Source organism: Eptesicus fuscus, chromosome 11, assembly GCF_027574615.1.
Source record: "Eptesicus fuscus isolate TK198812 chromosome 11, DD_ASM_mEF_20220401, whole genome shotgun sequence".
Classification (NCBI taxonomy): Eukaryota; Metazoa; Chordata; class Mammalia; order Chiroptera; family Vespertilionidae; genus Eptesicus; species Eptesicus fuscus.
The window spans coordinates 88,053,537-88,077,325 of record NC_072483.1 but is presented as its reverse complement, the minus strand read 5'-3'; the positions used below and the strand labels follow the sequence as shown (position 1 = coordinate 88,077,325).

The window sequence follows — 23,789 nt, the reverse complement described above, 5'->3', positions numbered from 1 at the left end:
GCGCAGGGCTGTGGGCAATTAGAGGGCATGAGAGGAAAGATGGCACTAGCATGAAAGCAGAGACGGAGGCTAATAAAAGCAGTCGAAGGCTGTGAGAGGCGAACGTTAGCTAATTAACAGCTTAGCCCGTGGCTGACCCTGCCTTGGCGTTGAACGAACACTCAGCAAGGCATCTGTTTGCTGCACTTGGCTTTGGGCTGCGATCTGTTTCCACAGAAGCCCCTGCAAGCTCAGAGGCCCGAGACCACACCGGCCTGTCTGGAGGCAACAGTAATGAGCTCCCAGGTCACAGTCCCCCGCACGTCTCTTCGGGGACAAATGATGGTGGGATAACTCCGTCCGATAAATCGTTCCATTAGCCTTTGTTGTCAATCGGCGTATCTCTTGATCCCCCTCGTTCCTCTCTCCCCACATTGAAGCAACTCAATAGGCCCCATCCCGACCTTTATCCGGAGCATCGGGCCTGCCCCTCCCTCGCTACAGGGCAGAAGCAGAGCTTCATTAGGACGAGCAGTGGCCGTAATGAGGTGCGGAGCCCGGCCCAGCCTCTGGCCGGAAGCGAGTCCCTGGGGTTGGACAGCTCTGCGCTCCGGAGTCTCGGGCCGCTCTCCTAATTAACTGCGGCCTTTCATCTTCCTCCCCGCCACTCGGTGAGACGTGTAATAGAGTGCCAACCTCAACGGGTCTCTGCAGAAAGCATCGGCCAGAGCAAATTAAGCACAAGGAAGACTTCTCTCATCAGGACTGGCGGGCAACCTCGAGCACCCGCGGTTTTCCCGTCTGTGCAACAGGCACGTGACCATCGGGGCCCACGCAGAACACGCGGCCAAACAGAAACGCCCCTCCAGACGCTACCCTTTCATAAAGAAACTACATACAGGGTTATTCACCTCTACGTTTATTCTATTTTTTAATACATTTTATATGTTATTCAACATAGATACTATCTGTGTATATGTGCATATATATATATACATATATATACATGTACACTGAGTGGCCAGATTTTTATGATCTCTGAACGCATAATAATCTGGCCACTCAGTGTATATCCTATGCAATAAAAGGCTAATATGCAAATTGTCCTCTCGACCAGGAGTTCGACCAGCAGGCAGGCCGGCCAACCGCCCATGTTCCCTCCCCCTGGCCAGGCTGGCCTGGACCCCACCCATGCACGAATTCATGCACTGGGCCTCTAACACACACACACACACACACACACACACACACACACACACTGAGTGGCCAGATTATTATGCGTTCAGAGATCATAATAATCTGGCCACTCAGTGTATATGGTTCAAAAATACATTAATACACTCAGTTCATACAGTTCTATAATGAAGATTCTAGTCACAGTCCTGTCACTCATGACGGAGACAAAGGGAGTCATTTAACCTCTGCCTCAACTGGCCCAGCTATGGATGAGATAATAACTGTCCTGCTTTCTTCATAATTAATAGGATTTAAATCCACTGGAACAAGGATCTCAAAGATATATAAAGAGGTAAAATATGAAGTCTATTTTTTAAAATATATTTTATTGATTTTTACAGAGAGGAAGAGAGAGGGATAGAGAGTTAGTAACATCGATCAGCTGCCTCCTGCACACCCCCCACCGGGGACTGACCACCAGGGGGCAGGTGCTCAATGCAGGAGCTGCCCCAAGCCCCCCACCGGGGACGTGCCCGCAACCAAGGTACATGCCCTTGACCAGAATCGAACCTGGGACCCTTCAGTCCGCAGGCCGACGCTCTATCCACTGAGCCAAACCGGTTTCGGAGTCTAAGTAAGTAAAGGAATACATACAGGATTATACCTACCACATCTGTAACAGACGAATGATAGTAAAGTTGTTTTCTACTCTGAGAGATCTTGAGCCAGAATCCCCCTTCCTATGAGCTGAAGAAGGCTCTCATCCCTTTTCATGAATTACATGCTAAGCCCTGACCTAAAACCCGAGGACGCAGAGATGCGCAAGGACGGAGGTGGAGAATCGCAGGGGAAGGAGGGAGGAAGAGGCTGGCCGAGCAGAAGCAGAGTTTGGGAAACCAAGGCCACAGGGGGGTGAAAACACTGAACCCCACCGACAGGACTAGCAGAGCTAAGGACAGGGTCCAGAGAGCCTGAACCGGTGACGAGGAAAAGAGCCTCTGTTCCCCCTCGGGGCTCGTGGGCCTCACGGCGAGGACCCCTCTCTGTGAGGGGGTTGCTCTCTGTGGTGCTGGTCCCGGTCTCACAGGGAAAGGTGCCGTGAGGGGTGTGAGTTCCTGCCTGAGACACAGGTTAGGGCAGGGCCAAGGGACTAGCTTCCCGGCACCGTCTCGGAGGACGCACAGGGTGGAAGGCGAGTTGGCAGTCGGTTAACGGCCGACAGAGCCCCTGTGACTCTCTAAATGGCACACGTTCTGCTTTCCTTTGAGGTGATTTAAAACATGCTCTCCGACTACTCCTTCTCTGTCCCAAACGCCCTTCCCAGCCTCCCTGTTGGCGACTGTTGTCTTTCTGGCGAGAAATGAACACCCGATGGCTGAGGGACCCACCAGCTCAGTGGTCACCTGGATGTTTCAGTGAAATTGTGTGAGAGCAGTGGTCGGCAAACTCATTAGTCAGCAGAGCCAAATATCAACCGGACAACGATTGAAATTTCTTTGGAGAGCCACATTTTTTAAACTTAAACTTCTTCTAACGCCACTTCTTCAAAATAGACTCGCCCAGGCCGTGGTATTTTGTGGAAGAGCCACACTCAAGGGGCCAAAGAGCCGCATGTGGCTCGCGAGCCGCGGTTTGCCCACCACTGTGTGAGAGCAACACTCCTTAGGGCTGACTGTGTGTCGTTTGCTGCAGTGTCTGAGGTGTCAGACGTGAACGATACTGAGAGCAACCGAGGGGAATGCTGTGGCCACTGGGCAGCGGAGTAAGACAGGACAGGTCAACATTGAGTGTGTGCCCATCGACCGATGCTTCTCGTGGCAGGTTTTGTTGTGGGTGCTTTAAGGTGACTATCTGTCCTGCATCCCCTGGCCCGGTCTGTTCTGTTTAATGACACAGGTAAGCACGTTACTGCTAAACAAAATGTATCTTTCATATTTCAAAAATCCTTCATCGGGAATAGGTTTTCCAAATTCACACTTGGAAAATATCATCACTGCATCTACAGCAAATGCCTCTCACCTGTGGGAGCAGATGTAAGCATCTGTATACAGTACAGAGGCTCAGTATAAACAAAATCAAGTACCATTGCTAGGATATGGAAATAGCCCTGCCTTACACAGACTGTCTTTATTTTTATCTTATACGTTTTGTCTGTATTTTTAATAAGAGGGATTTTACATTGTTCTCATCTAGCTAAAGAGTAAAATGGAGGGAAAATTTAACTTATTGACCAACGTTATTAACTTATCTCAATTCATCTATGTTGTAATAGTAGGAATACCTGACTTGCAAAAATATGTTTATATATTTTGGAACAATGTGTTTCTTCATTAAGCACTAAAAAGTTTATATGGTGGGATTAATGTATTTCTAGAGCTTATTAAAAGCCAGAGTAATAATGATTTGGCATGTATGTTGGAAATATTATCCAGTCGCATATAGTGAATATATTTATGTCTGAGAATTATTAGACACACACAGGCATACCATCTATAAAAGACGCGACAGTAATAATTACTAGTAAGTCTAGAGTTATCAGGAGAAATGGTTTATCTGGACAATTTGGAAGAAATCTGATCACAACCAACAGAGGGCAGTAGAACATATCTTAAAGCAGCCATCATGCAAAACAGAAAAAACACACCAATATTTTGTTTTCCAGTTTTCCTTTAGAGTTATATCAACCATATATCTACTTAATTATGTTCTTCTCGATAAAGATGATTAAGTAAGATACTGCTATACGAAATCTATGTTTTTATGACTAGCTTAAAACATAAACTGATACGTTCAAATCACAAAAAAAGAGAACTAGGAAAGCTTTTAAATTAATATACTCCTTTTGTATGCTGAACATTTTCAATAATATAAACAGGGAGTTTATTGGAACAGTTGTAGATCATAAACAACTCAGGCAAAAAAAGAAAGGCTAGATAATAAATCTTAAAATAAGGAAACCAAATAAAAGTTTGTTTTATAACATTTTCCATTAACCTAAGAAAAAGAAGAAATGCCAGCAAGCAATGCCCTTTACCAAAAATGGGCTGACTTACCCCCATAAATTCCTATCTTGAGACCATTAGCAAGAAACATCCAGCTACTATACTTCCTGCCACGCATAAATCAGGGAAACACCCCACAGGGTTTCAATCTCGTAGCTGCGTTGTACAGCCAGGAACGCATGCAGTCGGGGCAGGAAAAGCAAATGCAATTTAAGTGCTTTAGGAAGAATTGTTTAAAATCAAGATGGGCTCCCCAGCAAAAGGAGTTTTAAAATCATGCCCGCAAAAAGAAGAGGGAAGACCAGAGCTAACGTGCAAACCAAATAAGCAAGAAACCTGTCGTCTGCTGAGACTGCTCAGCCGTGAACGTCCGTTAGCTGTCAGGAGTCCTGCTGAATTACGGTGTGCCCAAGGCAGCAACATCGTCAAATGCAACACCTCTTTATACGTGGAAATCCCAAATTATGGGTCACAGACCAGTTACATCAGCATCACGTAAGGGGTCTTTAAAAATAAAAGGGCTCTTGGGACTTACACTACACCTATTAAACCGGAATCTCTGAAGTCTGGAAACCAAGAATACGCATCTATGCATATAGAAGAGTAATATGCAAATGGACCAAAAGGCAGAATGACCGCTTGACCAGTTGCTATGAGGTGCAATGACCACCTCTCAGCCCCTCCCCCCGGCTGGCAGGCTCCAATCGCCCGATGGCGAATGGAGAACCAGGGTTGGGTGGCGGCAGGGGCGGGGCCAGCAGTCGCCAGTCAGGGAAGATGGCCCTGATCACAGGCCAGGCCTAGGGACCATCCCCGCACATGAATTTCATGCGCCGGGCCTCTAGTTTATTTATAAAAGTCTGCTGAGCTTAAAAACTGCAGCCTGGTGGTCCTTCACGGCATAAACCCTAGAGCAGTGATGGCGAACCTATGACACGCGTGTCAGCACTGACACGCGTAGCCATTTCTGATGACACGCGGCCGCATGCCGAGGATGAAACATCTGCTGCTCCTGAGGATGAAACATTTGCGACTAGAGTCTTGGAGTTAGTTTTTTCCTCAAAGTGACACACTACCCGAGTTATGCTCAGTTTTTTGGCGAAGTTTGACACACCAAGCTCAAAAGGTTGCCCATCACTGCCCTAGAGTCACCATCTCTGAAACGTTAACCTCCACGATACCGAGCGGCTGTATGACCTTGGGGATAGTATTTAACCTCTCTGTGCCTCAGTTTCCTCATCTGGAAACAAGGACTTTTCATCTAACTCAAAACGTTGGAGGAATGGGTCAAAACATATAGAGTGCTCACCCCGGTGCCTGGAGCACACTTGGTGTTCGGTCAACATCAGCTATCGTCATTCCTGCTATTGTTCACACACACACACACACACACACACACACACACGCACGCACACGCATGCACACGCACACGCATGGGGAAGATGTCCTACGGCCTGCTGCTTTTCCCAGCCCTTTCTCTCCGGTGCGATACTCACGGGGTTCGAGTGTAGCACGGTGAAGAACTCGGGGCTGATGAGGAACTTCACGGGGGGAGACTGTAACAGCAACGTGAGCCTGGATCTGGAGGTAGAGTGCGGCAGGACGTTCTCGCGGCGGAAGTCTACGTGGGGCAGACCAGACGGGCTGTCAGGGAGCGCTGTCCACGGGGCACAGACACACCCACGTGCGTCCACCTGGGGACACCTTCCTCACTTGCTGTGTTGCTTTATCCCCCAACACAGGGGTCGGCAAACTCATCGGTCCACAGAGCCAAACATCAACAGGTCAACAATGGACATGTTTTTTGAGGGCCAAATGTTTTAAACTTAAACTTCTTCGAACGCCACTTCTTCAAAATAGACTCGCCCAGGCCGTGGTCTTTTGTGGAAGAGCCACACTCAAGGGGCCAAAGAGCCGCATGTGGCTCGCGAGCCGCAGTTTGCCGACCACGGCCCCAACACGTCCATCTCTGATGTAAATTCACACAGAAAACCTGGTGGCTCTTCACTCGACTAAAGTGCAATTGAGGGTATTTCTGGTCGGTTCCCATCTGAATGCATCCGATGATGATGCTTTAAGGGACCAGACTCGATCTTTGCCCTCTAGCCCACAGATCCAGAGATTAACGTAACTTATTTTCTATGTGGGCTGGTGATTCTTTTCGCAGTACTAATACAAAGTCAAGGATTAAGGAGTAAGAGGTCCCTGGTGAACTCTACTTGTGGAGCTGGATTACCAGATCTTATCGAAGATCCAAAGTTCTCTACAAGAAAAGCCTCATTTTTTGGCAATCCTTACTGCATCTGTGTTCTGCTTTTGTGCTACCATGACAACGCCCACCACCCGCTCGTACCTGCGCTGGCTTGGTGGAAGTCGGCCTCCTCCCCGGCCCCATCGATGGCGTTGGCGTTTTCCTCGGGCCTCTCATTCGTCATGGTTCTGCGGATGCTCTGATACCTAAAAGCAGGAGCTTAGTCATCTCTCAGCAGCCCTGAGGTCTGGGACCCAACCGCTCCCCGAGCCCAAAGTTCCCGCTGTCACCCCTGCCTCAGCCACTTCCTCCCAAAACTCTATTCCCTGACCCACTAGGCCAATGGTCGGCAAACTCATTAGCCAACAGAGCCAAATGTCAACAGGACAACGATTGAAATTTCTTCTGAGAGCCAAATTTTTTAAACCTAAACTTCTTCGAACGCCACTTCTTCAAAATAGACTCGCCCAGGCCGTGGTATTTTGTGGAAGAGCCACACTCAAGGGGCCAAAGAGCCGCATGTGGCTTGCGAGCCGCGGTTTGCCGACCACTACGCTAGGCCATCTCTCACTTAAGTAAATCACGTCGCGTTGGATTTCTTCTGTCCATCGCTTGTGGACATTTTCCTAACAAATTTTTTTTAAAATTGTGGTCCTTAACCAAAGAACACGAAATCCCTCTATTGTTCAAGAAGAAACAACTCTTTGCTCTGTAGCAATTAGTACCTGAAAAGGGACAGAGTAAAAAGCTTCCATTGATAATGAGGATGCATCATGAATGGAGATTCTAGATATTTAAAAACGTATTTGGCTTACTAACAGGCAATGCCTTGGGTTGACGAACAGGGTCAGCGTTATGTATTTCCTTTCCAGTTTCCAAACCAGCTGTGTGTGCGCGTGCGTGTGTGCGTGTGTGTGTGTGTGTGAGTGTGTGTGTGTGTGTGGTGTAGGTGGTGGTGGTGGTGTGTGGGGTATTGTTATTTTTTTAACCAAGAGAAGTTCCACGAAACCTATGCATCATAAGACGTAGCACCTACACCTTGATGACAGGACACGCGGAGATGAAAGCGAGACCCCGTGTTTCCCCCTTCGCACCACGTAACTAACCATGAGCCCGACCACAGCGCAGGCCCGTGGCAGCGCGCCGCCCTCACCTGCGGTTCAGCTGCTCCATCTGCTGGATGGAGTTGGACCTCTGCAGCACCTGCGGGGCGGGGGGCGCCGTGGGCCGCTGCCACGTCGTGGTCCTGTTCACGTGGTCCACGTAGAAGATCCTGCCGTGGCTGTCGATGCGCGCCTCCCAGTCTGGAGGGGTGGGAGGAGCTGAGCTGTCCACGTGGTCCACTCACTCAGCACCCGTCTCCCCTCCGGCACGCTATCATTCGGGGCTGACAGAGACCTCCCTGCGTAATCCGCCACCCCCCTCCGTCCGCACCTGAATCTGCTGTGCCCACTGAGTAGCCAGGTCCTCGGTGCAGAATGCCAACCCTTTAAAGACGCCCTGAGTGCACAGATCTGCCCACGACACTCGTCCTTAGACATGAGCACCAGTATTTTTAAAATACAATTGGTATCCTCATGCTTTAGGTATTCCCGTCAAAACTGGTACTGCTGTTGGCTTTCCCCAAAGCAAGATTTTTCCCCTGTTTTTCCCCATCTTACATAACAATCTCATAGCTGGCCCTAGCCAGTGTGGCTCAGTGGATAGAGTGTCAGCCTGTGGACTGAAGGGTCCCAGGTTCTATTCCCGCCAAGGGCACATGCCCCGGTTGCAGGCTCCACCCCCAGTAGGGGGCAGGCAGGAGGCAGCTGATCTATGATTCTCTCTCATCATTGATGTTTCTCTCTCTCTCCCCTTCTCCCTTTCTCTAGGAAATCAATTTTTAAAAATTAAAAAAAAAAATCTCACTGCTGGAAACTTCCGCGTGCATATTTACATACAATTTCAGTAAATGGTCTTCAGAAGAAAAGAACGCAACCCGGTCAGCACACAGCACCGCTGCCTCCGCACTCCTTCTGCACGTGTCCACAGACGGACACACGTTCAGAGCCCCCCACCTCCCATCAGCACCATGTTTTAAAAGACTGTCTAACTGTATGCGTAAGCAGTCTCATTGATTAAGCGTGTGCGCCTTTGTAAACAAACATATACATGCATGTTCAGTGCAAACAGCTAGCAGGCTGGTCCTCGGAGCCAAACGCCCCAGCTCCGTGGCCCGATGAAAGGCTATTCCCCTATTAAAATACCGGGAGCGTGAGCTCATGGTTTCAAAAGGCAAAAACTTTAGAATCAGTTGCAGTGGGGAAGAGTAATTGACATGGGAAAACAGCCGAGGTCTGTTCTTTAACCAGCCAAGTTCTCGCCCATTTCCCTTTCTATCCTAATTATTTCTCGACATTAATAAGCCCCTTTCTCCTAAGCAGCTTGATTGTTTCAAAACGCTCCTGTGATTACACAGCTTACGGACAGACACCGTGCGGGCCGCGCCCTGGGGGCCAGGCGGGGCGTGTCTGCCCCGACCACCACGGCTCTGCTCTGGGGGCGAACGGGCAAGTATTCCAGCCAAGTCCCAGGGCTGGCAAGGCTGCATGCGGGACCCCAGCTGGCACCAGACAATCACGGAGGGCTGCCTGGAGGGGGTGGCGGTGGGGGGAGCGGAAGGTCTTTTTTTCACTGATCTCAACACATTGGGATATCTGACACATGGCAAAGGAAAGAAAAGCTGGGCTGAGGAAAAGCACACACAGACAAGACAAACCCCTCCAAGTCACTCCCGCCTCGCCCCGAGGTAACAGAGACGCCCAGGGGCCAGGCCCCCGGGTCTGAATCCTTGGGGCCCGGCCACACCCCCATCAGCGGGACATTTCCCAAAGGTCCGGGGCTCAACCTGCCACCCGCTGACCAAGAGCAAGCACGGGGTCGCGGTTCCGGGACCCACTTTCCAAACCCTTGGATCTGCTCCGTGGTTTTGCCCTGCTCCTTGCACACGTGCCCATCCCAAATATTTCTGAGAACCAAGTATTCCCAGTTCAGCCCTTTCTCGCCGGATCTGCGACAATCCAGGCAAACGCTCTATATCAAACCAAACGTACATGCGAACAAACGGCCATCCCGCCCCGGGAATGTGTGCAATCAATAGCTTCCAATTGAAAAAAAACAAAACAAAAAACAAAAAAAAACACAGGATAGGTCAACCGGGGACAAAAACAGAGCGGAAAGCAACGGACAGGAAGCAGAAGGGAGACGCTGCCAAGCTCCCCCGATAAGGTTAGAACTACAACTTGGCTCAATTTTCTGGCAGCTAAAGCAGAAAAGAAAACACATTTCCATTTTCTGACCAAAAAAACCCAAAAAACAAAACACACACACACACACAAAAAAAAACTTGTCTTCAAAGATGGAACTTTTTCCTTGAACAAACTAAGCAAGCATTTTTCCCAAGAAATATCGGTATGGAGTACAAAAGTCCGTGGACCAGATCTCTGGTTCTGGAGCCTGGAGAGCAGGCCCCTGCCCTTTCGGGGGCGGGGGTGCCAGTAGTGGGGGCTGGTGCACAGGTACAGCCGGCTTGGGGGTGCAGCAGCTGAGGGTGCTCTCTGCCTCATGTGTGTTTGAATAAAAGTTGTAAAGGATCTCAAATAGCTGTATATTTTGTGCCTTCATCTTTAATTTTGAAGAAAGTACGTAGCTTTTTAGATGAAAAGTATCCCTTCTGTTCTCAAAACTAACTTTCAAACTCCGGAAAACAAGAGTTTCCCCCTATTAGCCTTCAGCAGAGTAGACAGTGTGAGGTTAAACGGAAGATCTGAAGGTGAGACAAGGCGGGGTGGGGACCGAGGTGAGCAGGAGAAGGTACCCTCAGGCCTCACTCTGTAACTTCTCCAGTTTCACATAACCACCCCCCCCCCCCACCCATGTTTGCAAGCTGAACGCGAGGAAACACTCTCACGGATTTTCCTCCCGTTCATCAGCCGCTCATTAAATCGGATGCACTCTGGCACTGCCTTTTTACTTCTGAATACACCCCCTTATTCAAATGAGCTACCCGGGGCTTATAGTTTTAAGATCCTGAGATGTGTTCTGCGTGATGAAAACAGCAGCGTTTACACAGATGCACCGGCACGTCACACAGAGCGGCCGCCACTCCGGCAGGAACGGACCTGTCCTTATAAAACACCATCTGGAGGCCGAAATCAAGGTCCGGCAAAAATCAGAGCAACTGGACGTGGCCGGGGGACGCCACCTATCCACACACGGATGCCATGCGATGCGATGCCGTGACTCTGTTTACCTACCACTCACCCACACACGCATCTACGCGAAGCTCCTCGGAATTCGCCCCCGCTGTTCGCAGTTCACCCTCCTCCAGTGAGATCTGAGTATCTCCCAGGAAGACTTTTCTTTCCTGCCTCTGATCTTCTCTCCAGGGGTCAACAGTAAGGGAGTTCTTTCTCCCCCTCCCGCCTTGCTTAGGATGACACAAGGATTAATCTCTTGGTTGGTTTTTAAAAACGGCTTAAAATACATGTTTCCTAGGAGTAGCCGCCCTCAGCGACCCAGGTGTATGAGCAGGGATGTGAGGAGCAGAATTTCAAACAATCAGCCAATATCGACCTACACGGCACACAGCCCCACCTGCCCTTCTGCCGGCCTCCCCTACCCTCCCACTCACAGGCTGGCCCTGTGCAGGCCACTCCCCTGAGCCCCAGGTCCCATGGCGTCCGCCCCTTGCCAGGACCACAGAGAGGAGGGTGAGAGGGGGTGACGAGAAGGGAAAGCAATCCCACAGGAAAGTGGCTTTTCCCACAAGACGCTCCCAAAGCAGTGGCCACTGAGCGCTGCTTCTGCTCATCAGAACGCTGTGCTCTCCGGGGAAACGCAGTTTCCAGAACCCCAGGGCGCACAGCGTCACAAGGACGTCTGGGTGACGTGGCCGAGGGCAGCGTGGACCGCTGACTGCAGGTGTCCAGCTGCCTCCCCGCGTCCCAGCCCTCCTGACGTGGCAGAAGGACAGACCTTCCAGACCCCCAACTACGGGCATGACCGCAGGAGGGTTACCGTCTGACACCACAGACACGGCTGTGTGAGGACAAGCCAGCGCCGCCCTAGTGGTTTACAGCGCGGCCAGCGACAAAGGCCGTCTGTCACACAGAGAGGCTTTTCCTGAGAGACGGACCAAACTGCCCCCCACTGACAGGCACGCTGCCATTGGGCGCACGTGTAAACGTTTAGTATAACCCCCGTCTAACGTGCCTGGGTCTGGTGCCCTCAGGACACAATTACTCCGCGGGCCCCACAGAACCTATCTTTTCCCAGCTGCCCTTTCACTACAGCACAAGCCCGACAGGGGTCACCTTCCACAGGGGTCACCCTCCACAGGGGTCACCTTCCACAGGGGTCACCTTCCACACAGGGGTCACCTTCCACAGGGGTCACCTTCCACAGGGTCACCTTCCACAGGGTCACCTTCCACACGGGTCACCTTCCACAGGGGTCACCTTCCACAGGGTCACCCTCCACAGGGGTCACCCTCCACAGGGTCACCTTCCACACAGGGTCACCTTCCACAGGGTCACCCTCCACACAGGGGTCACCCTCCACAGGGTCACCCTCCACACAGGGGTCACCCTCCACAGGGTCACCTTCCACACAGGGTGACCTTCCACACAGGGGTCACCTTCCACACAGGGGTCACCTTCCACAGGGTCACCCTCCACAAAGGGGTCACCCTCCACACAGGGTCACCTTCCACAGGGGTCACCCTCCACACAGGGGTCACCTTCCACAGGGGTCACCTTCCACACAGGGGTCACCTTCCACAGGGGTCACCTTCCACACAGGGGTCACCTTGAACAGGGGTCACCTTCCACAGGGGTCACCTTGAACAGGGGTCACCTTCCACAGGGGTCACCTTCCACACAGGGGTCACCTTCCACACGGGTCACCTTCCACAGGGGTCACCTTCCACAGGGGTCACCTTCCACAGGGTCACCTTCCACACAGGTCACCTTCCACACAGGGGTCACCTTCCACAGGGGTCACCTTCCACACAGGGGTCACCTTCCACAGGGGTCACCTTCCACACAGGGGTCACCTTCCACACGGGTCACCTTCCACACAGGGTGACCTTCCACACAGGGGTCACCTTCCACACAGGGTCACCTTCCACAGGGGTCACCTTCCACACAGGGTCACCCTCCACAGGGGTCACCCTCCACAGGGGTCACCTTCCACAGGGGTCACCCTCCACAGGGGTCACCTTCCACAGGGGTCACCTTCCACAGGGGTCACCCTCCACACCGCACTGGCTGTGTCAGGTGGCAGCCCGAGGCCCCTTCCTCCTGGGGCCTGGGCATCCATCTCTCAGGTCCCGTGGGTCCTGCCCCCCCTGCGCCCCTTGGTCAGGGTGAGCCCATGAGCCAGCAGGTCCTCACTTGGTGGGAGAGCCTCGTCCACCCGCTGGTACCGGCTGACATCCTGGCGCACGGACGGCAGCGAGCGCAGCGGCTGGTGGCCGTTGGCCTGGGAACCTAGGATCAAAGGTACATGTTATCCAGGTGCTATCCCCGCCTCCGTGTCAACAATCCTAAACAACAAGACAAAGCTAGCATAATTAACATAATATTGTACTAAAACCCTAACAACTGTGGGGCTCGTCTCTTTTCTCTCTGGAGTCTCATTTCCCATAGGGAGACCCAGAAAGAGAAGAACAGGAGGTGACTGCTGAGTCAGAAAAGGGATCTCCGAGATGTCCATCTGTACGCATCCCTCCTCTCCCCTCCCCTCCCCGTCCCCTCCCCACCCACCCCTGTCCTGGTCATGTGCTAATGCTTTAGGGTCACCTCCCACACATATGGCCACACGTAATGAAGGAAACAAAACAACCACAACAGGAGGGGGAGGAAGAAAAGAAGGGGCACACTTTAGCTGGGAAAGTAAGTTACAGCCCGGCCGGTGTGGCTCCGTGGTTGAGTGTCGGCCCATGAACCGAGAGGTCCCAGTTCGATTCCCTGTCGGGGCACAGGCCCAAGTGGTGGGCTCGAGCCCCAGTAGGGGGCGTGCAGGAGGCAGCCCATTGATGTCTTTCTCTCATCCATGTTTCTGTCTCTTTCTCCTTCTCCCTTCCTCTCTCTCTCTCAAATCAATAAGAATATATTTTAAAAAATAAATTTCAGAGTAAGAACACCCTGCCCGTTTCTGAGTCTGTGCTGTTTAGGCATAGGAAACTACCCTTCGGCTTGCTGGTGCATCTATAATGGGACATGTGAAAGGAAGCATCCTAGGGAGCCACAATACCATTTTTATGTACATCTGCACCCCAAGACACTCAAAGACACAGGTCCACCTGATGCAAAGCCCACGTTCCTTTCTCCTTTGCAAGTTGCACAGAAGCAGGTGGACCTCCAGGTGTTCCTGAAAACCCCTGCGTGTCACACTGACCTTGAAGCTGCTGGCCCGCTGGGTTTTGTATCTGCAAACTCCGGTCCTACACCGAGGTGCGTTATGTACGCTCGGTTCTGCTCTTATGCTGCCCAGGCCAGGGCCTCGTGGCTGTGCATGTGTGTGCCCGTGCAGTTCACGCCTGCGCACCTGCCCTCAGGCATCGAGGCCCTCCAGGCCCCCAGCACCCCCCCCCCACACCCGAAAGCCATCCTCCTGGGGAGAGCAGGTCCCCACAACGTATTCCTGACGCGGAGCCTCAAGACCCATTATCTAAGTCTCAAGACTTCTCTGACAGGCCTCTTCTCTCAGCATTAGAAGGTCCGTTGAAAAATAAGAACAGCGCTAACCACTGAGCCCCGAGGTGAAGCATTCCGGCCCTAGTCAGCCTGCAGCCTAATGGGCACTAAGGGACAAAACCATCAGACCCCTCGTGGGCAGGTGGCCTGAGCCAAGCGCCATGCTGTCCCCCACCTCCTACCTCCAGTGGCGCCCTCCTCCTGCGCGGCGGCCCCTTCACCAGCCCCCCCGGCATTGCCGGCATCGGCCTCTTCCTGGGGCTGGCTCTCCATGGCGGCAGCCGCTCCCTCGAGGCTGCCCCTCCGCTGCCAGACCTCCCCGCCCTCGTCCTGGTCCTGGTCGGGGAAGGGGGCCGACTCCGCCCCGGGCCCTTCCTCCTCGGCACTGGGCATGTGCACCGCAGGCAGGGACCCGGGGGCGCACGGGGCCTCCTGTGCCCCCCGGGCGGGGCCGCTGCTGGGGGGCTCCCCGGCACAGGCCCTGTCCTCCTCCTCCTCCTGGGAAGAGAAGGTCGGGGTTTCGGGGAACCGCGCGCTCTCGAGAGAGGAACACCGCGTCTCCACGGAGGACAGCTGCGTGGCCGCGCTCTCGTGGCAGGAGCTGTCCGCGCCCTCCAGGTCGCTCTCGCCCTCGGGCCTGGTGCTGGCCTCGCTCACGCTCTCGGTCCGGGCGGGGTCGCTGGGCTCCGTCTCGGAGGACACCTGGGAGGGCTCCGAGCCCTGGTCAAGGGACTCGGCCTCGCTGGCGGCCCTCTGGCTTCCTCCCGCGGTGTCCGGGGGCCCCGTGTCTGCCCCCCGCGTGGGCGGGTCCACCTCTTGGGAGCCACACGGCTCCGTGCCGTCCGGGTCGGCACTGAGTTGGGACTCTGGCCCATCTTCGCTTTCGCCGGGGGCAGGGCCTGCTGGGGAGGGGCCCTCGGCCAGCTCGGGGAGACTCTCCGGCTTCCCCTCCAAGGAGGCGGCATCATCGTGCGTGGGGCCCTCCTCAGTCTCCAGCTGGGTGTCTCCCGGCTTCGTCTGAGACGACAGGCTGCCGTCATCATCGGTTCTCGATGGCCCGCCGAACATGATCAGGCCCCCCTCGTCCTCCGGGGACGTCGGGGAGCCCAGGCCCGGCTGCGGCTCGTGGTCCTCCTCGTCGGAGTCGATGTGGAGCATGGCGCTGAGCCTCGTGTCCGTGGGGAAGCTGCTCCTCAGCTTCGGAGAGGCCCCCACGGGCCGCTCGGCACAGGGCGCGGGGCCCGGCCGGGAAGGGCCGTTGTGTTCGACGGCATCCAGGTAGTCGTTGAGGGACGCCTGGCGCCCTCGGGGCGGCGAGTTCCTTGAGGACATGGAGGTCAGATCCTCCGCGTCCATGTCCAGGGTGGAGCTAGTCCTGAAGGAGTGCTTGGGCGTCCCCTCGGCGCTCCCCTCGGACACGGGCCCGTTGGAGCAGGCCGGGCCGTCGGGGTGGGCCCCGGGCACCTCCTCCTCGTCCGAAGGGCTGCCCAGGTCTCCGTTCACAGAGCCGGCCCCGAGCATCGTGCCCACGGCTTCCGGGGAAGCATCTGCGGGAGAAAGCAGCGTTCGTCAAGACCAAGCCCTCTCACAAATGAACTTTTCATGTCCTATTCCTTGGTCAACCGTCACTTCAAAGGACGCAGTCCTCCCACTGAGCCCTCTTCCCGGCATCCGACGCGCTAAGACTCACGCCTCACTAGGAACGGGCCTGTTGCCGGTCACGCTGACATAGGAGGTGTATGCGTTCACTACCGCGGACAGGCGACCGCCCAGAGCACACGTGCAGGTGCACGCACCTGAGAGATGTGTCTGGGAAGCCGGCTTTGTGTCGCCGCTGGACCCTCCATCTCCAGGTCATCCCTGGCCGCTGTTTTTATTTTCAGAACAGGACGCCCATCTGATTCTATGCACACGCAAACTGACAACGAAGACGCAACGCGTTTCCGCACACGGATGGGCTTATCCCGGCATCTCACCTTCGTGCAGGGAGGACGTCACCTCCACTTTGAACTGGAGGTACCCGCTCACGTGGTCGGCGGGCAGCCTTCTGCCGAGGCTGTAGCTCAGCATCTGATCGCTGCGGAGGAGAAAGGGTTTTCATCCTTCTACACTGGTGCCAGCCTCCGTCTTCTCCCCAAAACCCGCCCCCCCCCCCCACCGCCCCATATCCCATGTACTTCTCTTAACACTTGCAGACTCATACGGAAATAAAAGGCTCAAAGGCATGTTTGTGTCCAATGAAATACTATTCACTCGAACAAGTGAATACTTAGACAAAAGGAAATCTTCTCAGCCCAAGTGGCCCGGCCCGGTGGTTGAGCATTGACCTATGAACCAGGAGGTCCCGGTTCGATTCCCAGTCAGGGCACATGTCCGGGTTGTGGGCTCCATCCCCAGTGTGGGGTGTGTAGGAGGCAGCCGATCAATGATTCTCTCTCATCACTGATGTTTCTATCTCTCTCTCCCTCTCCCTTCCTCTCTGAAATCAACAAAAATACATTTTAAGAAAAGGAAATCCTGTCAGAAGGAAATTCATTAGTAAAAGCAGAAAATGCAATACAGGGTGTGGGGGTTTGTTAAGTGCACTGATTCGCTCCCTCGCTGTGCAGGGTGCCCGGGGAGAGGACACGTGGAGGATCACGGAGGAGCTGTGAAAGGCCTGACATGGGGGCGGGGGCGGGGGGGTGGTTCCGGGCTCAGGTGCAGGCACAGTGGGCCTGGTTCCCTGGCACTGAGCACGTGGGGAAGCTGGTTCTGGAAGGACCCACAGGCCAGGGTTCTCACGCGCGGTCCTGGAGGGCACTGTGTTCTGAACAACGGGAGCTGGGGGTTAGGAGGCGGCAGCTGCGCCCTGACAGCTGCTCCCGCTGAGTGAAGAGCGGGGGCGCTGAACCTCCCCGTCCACCTGCACAGGAAGGGGGAGTTGGCCCTCGCCGATGGGACGGCTGGAGAAGGAGGATGTGCCCCCCGGGGTGGGTCTCGCTGCCACCCTGGCAGGAGTGCTGAGGGGACCCCATGTGGGCCTGTCCAGGCTCTGCCCCACTCGGCTCCCGGCTCAGGCTCCCAGCCTCCTCAGGGGTGGAACTGTCTGTCTTTTCAATTCCGTGTTTGTTTATCAACGTCAACTGCAATTACATCAGTTCTTGGGATGCAAGCAACTTTCATTCCGCGTCTGACCTACATTTCATCAGGAAAGCAACCATGGCCCGGTCCCCAGTCACACCATCTCCGCTCCCACACTGCCCTCTGCTGGCCGCGGCAGGAGGCGCCGCGCCTCTCCCTGCTGCTGGCAGGTGCAGTGCAGGCCCAGCGGGCGGTTTAAGGTACATCTGCACCCCTGTCTGTGCTCCTCCGCTCCTCAGCGCAACGCCAGGTGGATGCTGTCTGTGTAAGAGAGCACGGGCTAGTGTGCACTCCCAGTTCAGCGCCTATGACGTTCTCTGACTCCACAGCAGGGACTGCATAAAACAGCATCACACCCCTCACCGTTCTCTTTTCCTCCCCTAGAAACAGCGAGGATTTGTCTCCTCTTGACTGATGCTTTTAAAATGCCTTGTTTCCCCAAACTGAGTCTCCGTGTTGTCACTCACACTCCGCCGGGGGCTCTGCCTGCATCTTCTCTTTCACCCTCCCAGCATGCTCTGGGGGAGGCTCTGCTGGCTAGAGGCGACGGCACAGGGAGGGGAAGCAACCTGCCTCCCCCAGACACGAGGGGGGAACAGAGCCAGGGTCAGACACGGAAGCCCGGCCCTGCTGTGCCCACGTCAACCTCCGTTCACACAGAATGCGTGATTCTGCGGCTCTCAGGACCCCGTGTCTTCGTGACATGCACTTCCTCATGGCTCCCCTCAGTGTGACCCCATCATGATGCTTGTTCTACTAAACTTAGTATTTTAACACTTTTCTGTAGAGGAATCGGTGACTATTAGACATGACAGGTGTGTTGAATGCTTCCACGTTAGTGTTGAGATCATATTACATACTGGCTGCTGATTCAGGGGTGCCCCTCTGTGTCTTACCACCGTCTCCCAGCACCACACACACACACACACACACACACGCACACACACACACACACGCTCCACCTCTGAAACCCACACACACAGGCCCAGCAGCAAGCTACACGGGTCGGCTCCCTACACTGTAGCTCCTCACCTTCTCTGTGGACACGCAGTCCTGGAGTAACAAAAACCTTCCTTTCCTTGTGAAAACTAAACTGACCCTCCCCTCCCCTCCCCTCCCTACCCCTTCCCTCCACTCCCTTCCCCTCCTCTCCTCCTTCAGCCAATAAAAGTAAAGGGTTTGTGTTGATGAGGAAGACATAAAAGGGATGCCTTTTAGTAGGAAATAAATGTGCAGAGGGATTGCAAAGACAGAACTGCCCCATCTGTTTTGTTCACTATCACATCCCCAACACCCAACACACACAGTGCTGAACGCTGAGTACACACTGTTTATCTGCACACACACACCCATACACACACACACCCATACACACATACCCATACACACACACACACCCATACACACATTTGTTGAATAAGTTAATTAACAAATGAGACTCTTTACTTGGGAAAATAATTTTGACTGGTATTAGTGCTATTTACTAGCCAAAGTGACAAGATCCTCAATTCGACGACTCCGCTACACACCCAGGAAATCCCCGTGCGTGGGGACTCCCCGCTGAGGGCCTCCCCTTGGCTGAGTGCCTGTGGGGTTCAGCGGCTGCCCTGCTCTCCCCACGTCCCATCTGGCTCATCCTGCCTCTGGCCGGGCCACACTACTGTGAACGGCGTATCACACACTCTTGTGCTCTACAATTATAAGGATCAGTGCCCGGAGCTCTCACCACCTGCCTGGAGCATTCCTCCCCGAAGGCACCGCAGCAATGCCCCACCTGGGACGGGACGCCCGGACAGCGGCAGGCCCGCCCTCTCTGAAAATGGCCGGCTTCAAGCAAAGGCACCCAGAGCAGGTGGTTAGCGGGGAGCCCCAGCTCACCCTGCACCGCCCCTGTAAGCCCCTCCCTGTGTCCGACAGTCTCAGTCTCCCCCAGAGTAATGGAGACCCGGCATTTTTCAAGTAGCGGTTACTGGATGGGAAGCAATGATCAGACCAGAAGTATGTGTGTCGATGCTAACGTCCGGCCTACTAATACGTAGCACATGTCATTCTTACTGAATGACGCCAATGCCTGGTCTCTGCATCGGGCGATGCTCTTACTGTGCGTGTACAGAAATATGCCGTGATTCTGCTCTGCTGTCCATTCATGCTGGACCTCCTTCCAGCACACGCGGGCTCCATGACCTTTCAGAGACTCACTGAGCCCAGCTGCGTGGCTCAGTGACTGAGCATCGGCCTGTGAACCAGGAGGTCATGGTTCCTTTCCCGGTCAGAGCACATGCTTGGGTTGCAGGCTCAGTCCCCAGTAGGGGGTGTGCAGGAGGCAGCTGATCGATGATTCTCAGCATTGATCTCTCTCTCTCTTCCTCCCTCTCTGAAATCAATAAAAAGAAAAAAAAAAAAGAAAGACTAAATGAAAAGCCAGCAAGTCAACAAGTTTCACACTCTGACAAGGTTTTATCTTTCCTTGATCATTCTGACTGACATATGTAAATGAACACTTCTGCCACGAGTAAAGGGTCTCATTTGTTAGTGACACCTTTTATTACGTAAATTATGTAATTATATAAATTAAATGGTAGCTACATTTCCCATAGTTATCCTCACGCTTTATAATCACTCACATTCTATAAATCCTAAAAATAATTTTAAAAACTTCCCAAAGCACATTTATCTCCACTAGAAGCAATAAACATCCTTAAAAATAACAAATTTTTTAAAAAATGGTGTATCTCCCAGCTTGTATCTGATAAATGAGCTGCTAGGATTTCAGTGTCATTTATACTTCACGTAGGCTGGCTCAACCCCAAACTCCACTGCCTCTGAGGGCCAGAGATTTAGAATCCACTGGAATCTCTTCGTTTCCGGTTTCTAAGGCGTCTTAGAGATGACCTGGTCTAAACGCCTGATTTGTCCAGAGAGAAGCTAAGGCCCGGAAGCGGTGGTGCCAGCCCAGGGAATGATCTCAGGGGAACGCGGTGCCCGCCTCCCGCAGGTCGCCAGCCGACAGGACGTTCCTGTGGCCCTCACTCCTCCCGGGGCTGCAGAGAACCCAGAGTCCAGAGCAGACCGAGCTGCACTCGGCTCCCAGCTCCGCCCCCTGCTCGGGAGCCTCTCCTTCCTCATCTCTGAAATGGGTTTAATGACATTCTTCACCTCCCAGGGCTGTGGAGAGGACGCCATGAGCTAATGCGTGTCCTGTGCTTCACTCCTGACAGAGAGCGAGTCTCGGTGTCTTATCTGTTCACTAGCTCTGCCGGGACGAGTACGGCTGGGAACCTCAGCCACGAATGCTGCCAACGCTGACACGGCCACTGTCCCCACTCTTACTACTGTGACTCCTCTTACTGCTATGACTCCTCTCACTACTGTGACTCCTTTTACTACTATTACTACCCTTACTGCTATGACTCCTCTTACTGCTATTACTATCCTTACTGCTATGACTCCTCTTACTACTATTACTACCCTTACTGCTATGACTCCTCTCACTGCTATTACTACCCTTACTGCTATGACTCCTCTCACTACTGTGACTCCTCTCACTACTATTACTACCCTCACTGCTATGACTCCTCTTACTACTATTACTACCCTTACTGCTATGACTCCTCTTACTACTATCACTACCCTCACTGCTATGACTCCTCTTACTGCTGTGACTCCTCTTACTACTATTACTACCCTTACTGCTATGACTCCTCTTACTGCTGTGACTCCTCTTACTACTATTACTACCCTTACTGCTATGACTCCTCTTACTACTATCACTACCCTCACTGCTATGACTCCTCTTACTGCTGTGACTCCTCTTACTACTATTACTACCCTTACTGCTATGACTCCTCTTACTGCTGTGACTCCTCTTACTACTATTACTACCCTTACTGCTATGACTCCTCTTACTACTATCACTACCCTCACTGCTATGACTCCTCTTACTGCTGTGACTCCTCTTACTACTATTACTACCCTTACTGCTATGACTCCTCTTACTACTATCACTACCCTCACTGCTATGACTCCTCTTACTGCTGTGACTCCTCTTACTACTATTACTACCCTTACTGCTATGACTCCTCTTACTGCTGTGACTCCTCTTACTACTATTACTACCCTTACTGCTATGACTCCTCTTACTACTATCACTACCCTCACTGCTATGACTCCTCTTACTGCTGTGACTCCTCTTACTACTATTACTACCCTTACTGCTATGACTCCTCTTACTACTATCACTACCCTCACTGCTATGACTCCTCTTACTGCTGTGACTCCTCTTACTACTATTACTACCCTTACTGCTATGACTCCTCTTACTGCTGTGACTCCTCTTACTACTATTACTACCCTTACTGCTATGACTCCTCTCACTACTGTGACTCCTCTTACTACTATTACTACCCTTACTGCTATGACTCCTCTCACTACTGTGACTCCTCTTACTACTATTACTACCCTTACTGCTATGACTCCTCTCACTACTGTGACTCCTCTCACTGCTGCTACGGCTACTGCTATGACTACTGCAACCGCCACGTGTTCATCACGCTCTCTTACAATGACCAAGGTCCGAGTGCCGCCTCAGAGCGCCAGTGTCACCGCGTTTGCTGGCACTCGCCATGTACACATCGACAGGCCATTTATAACAAGGGGTGGAGGCGTGTTATGATTTCTTACCTCTGTTACTCACAACTTACAAAAGGCTCCCAGCCCTAACCGGTTTGGCTCAGTGGATAGAGCATCGGCCTGCGAATTCAAGGGTCCCAGGTTCGATTCCAGTCAAGGGCATGTACCTTGGTTGCAGGCACATCCCCAGTAGGGGGTATGCAGGAGGCAGCTGATTGATGTTTCTCTCTCATCGATGTTTCTGACTCTCTCCCCCTCTCCCTTCCTCTCTGTAAAAAATCAATAAAATATATATTTTTTGCCGAAACTGGTTTGGCTCAATGGATAGAGCGTCGGCCTGCGAACTCAAGGGTCCTGGGTTCGATTCCAGTCAAGGGCATGTACCTTGGTTGCGGGCACATCCCCAGTGGGGGGTGTGCAGGAGGCAGCTGATCGGTGTTTCTCTCTCATCGATGTTTCTAACTCTCTCCCCCTCTCCCTTCCTCTCTGTGAAAAATCAATAAAATATATTTTTTTTAAAAAGAAAGGCTCCCAGACAGCAAAAGTAAATGACAGCCGCCTGAGTGAATGTGTATGTCTAGGAGTTCGTTCTACCGTCAACCACGGATGGGATCAACTCAGATCGGGGAGGGGTCAACCCGACACCAGGATCTGACCTGGGGAGGCCTTTCTAGAAGATTCCCAGAGACTCCACTCGGCTGAGCCCCGTGATCTGGTGCGGAAATGCTAGCGGCAGGCCACCTGGGGAAAGACAGATCCCCAAAGCGGCGCCTAACTAAATCAAAGCGCTTTCTCCGCACGTTTTCACGTAGGAGCATTTCCACTTTCAAAAGGTATGTGTCATCACGTCTTAGCAGTAAGCACAGGCCTAGGGCCAGAAATGAAAGCATCATTTCAGCTGTTTCTGTGCAAACCCCCCGTCCCCCCTGAAAGGCCCACCCAGAGGTGTTGGTTGGGGGGGGGCGGGCTGGTGATTACCCGATGGCCTGGCGCTCCAGCAGCCGCTGCACGGGGATGGTCAGCTTCCCCAGGAAACGCTTGATGATAGGACGGCTCTTGGCAAATTTGTCTTTAATTTCAATTTCTAAGACATCGGTAAGAAGTGCAAAAAAGGAGTATTTCTGAAAATAAAAACGGATAACAGGTTGATTCAGAAAAAGGCAAATAGGAAATGACATCATTTATTATGATAGGAAATGCTATCGCTTTTCAATCTTAATGACATACGGAGTCCACATTGCCTGAAGGAGCTGCAGCTATTGTCAATCCTTTATTCCAGGCGTCCTCAAACTACGGCCCGCGGGCCACATGCAGGTGTTTTTGCCGTTTTGTTTTTTTACTTCAAAGTAAGATATGTGCAGTGTGCATGGGAATTTGTTCATAGTTTTTTTAAACTATAGTCCGGCCCTCCAACGGTCTGAGGGACAGTGAACTGGCCCCCTGTTTAAAAAGTTTGAGGACCCCTGCTTTATTCACTCAGACTCATTAACTTCCACAATCAACAGCTGCTCGGCTGGTGTGGCTCAGTGGTTGGGCATCGACCTATGAACCGGGAGGTCACAGTTCGATTCCAGGTCAGGGCACATGCCTGGGTTACAGGCTTGGTCCCCAGTGGGGGGAGTGCAGGAGGAAGCCGATCAATGATTCTCTCTCATCATTGATGTTTCTGTCTGTCTATCCTTTACCCTTCCTCTCTGAAATCAATAAAAATATATTTAAAAAAAAACAAACCCAACAGCTAGGGATCTGTATAACCACATCCTTTCCTGCTTCAACAGTTTTAGGAGATGTTACCAAACAGTAATTGTGCACAATACAATTTTAGTATTCATATATTTATTGTATCTTCATTCTTCGAAATGTAATATGCTGGTATAGGATGGTTTAGAA

The 23,789-nt window shown here is 52.7% G+C and overlaps 1 protein-coding gene across 1 annotated transcript in view; it reads right to left on the bottom strand.

Annotated features, from left to right (window-relative positions):
- Positions 1 to 23,789, bottom strand: part of HECW2 (HECT, C2 and WW domain containing E3 ubiquitin protein ligase 2) — a 183,187-nt gene that overhangs the window by 93,283 nt on the left and 66,115 nt on the right. The window contains exons 6-12 of the mRNA XM_054723028.1: positions 22,878 to 23,020; positions 16,124 to 16,224; positions 14,330 to 15,694; positions 12,843 to 12,938; positions 7,562 to 7,712; positions 6,511 to 6,614; positions 5,654 to 5,778 (exon numbers count right to left, since the gene is read on the bottom strand). Of these exons, the coding sequence (XP_054579003.1) occupies positions 5,654 to 5,778; positions 6,511 to 6,614; positions 7,562 to 7,712; positions 12,843 to 12,938; positions 14,330 to 15,694; positions 16,124 to 16,224; positions 22,878 to 23,020 (2,085 nt within the window). The remainder of the gene's footprint in view (positions 1 to 5,653; positions 5,779 to 6,510; positions 6,615 to 7,561; positions 7,713 to 12,842; positions 12,939 to 14,329; positions 15,695 to 16,123; positions 16,225 to 22,877; positions 23,021 to 23,789) is intronic.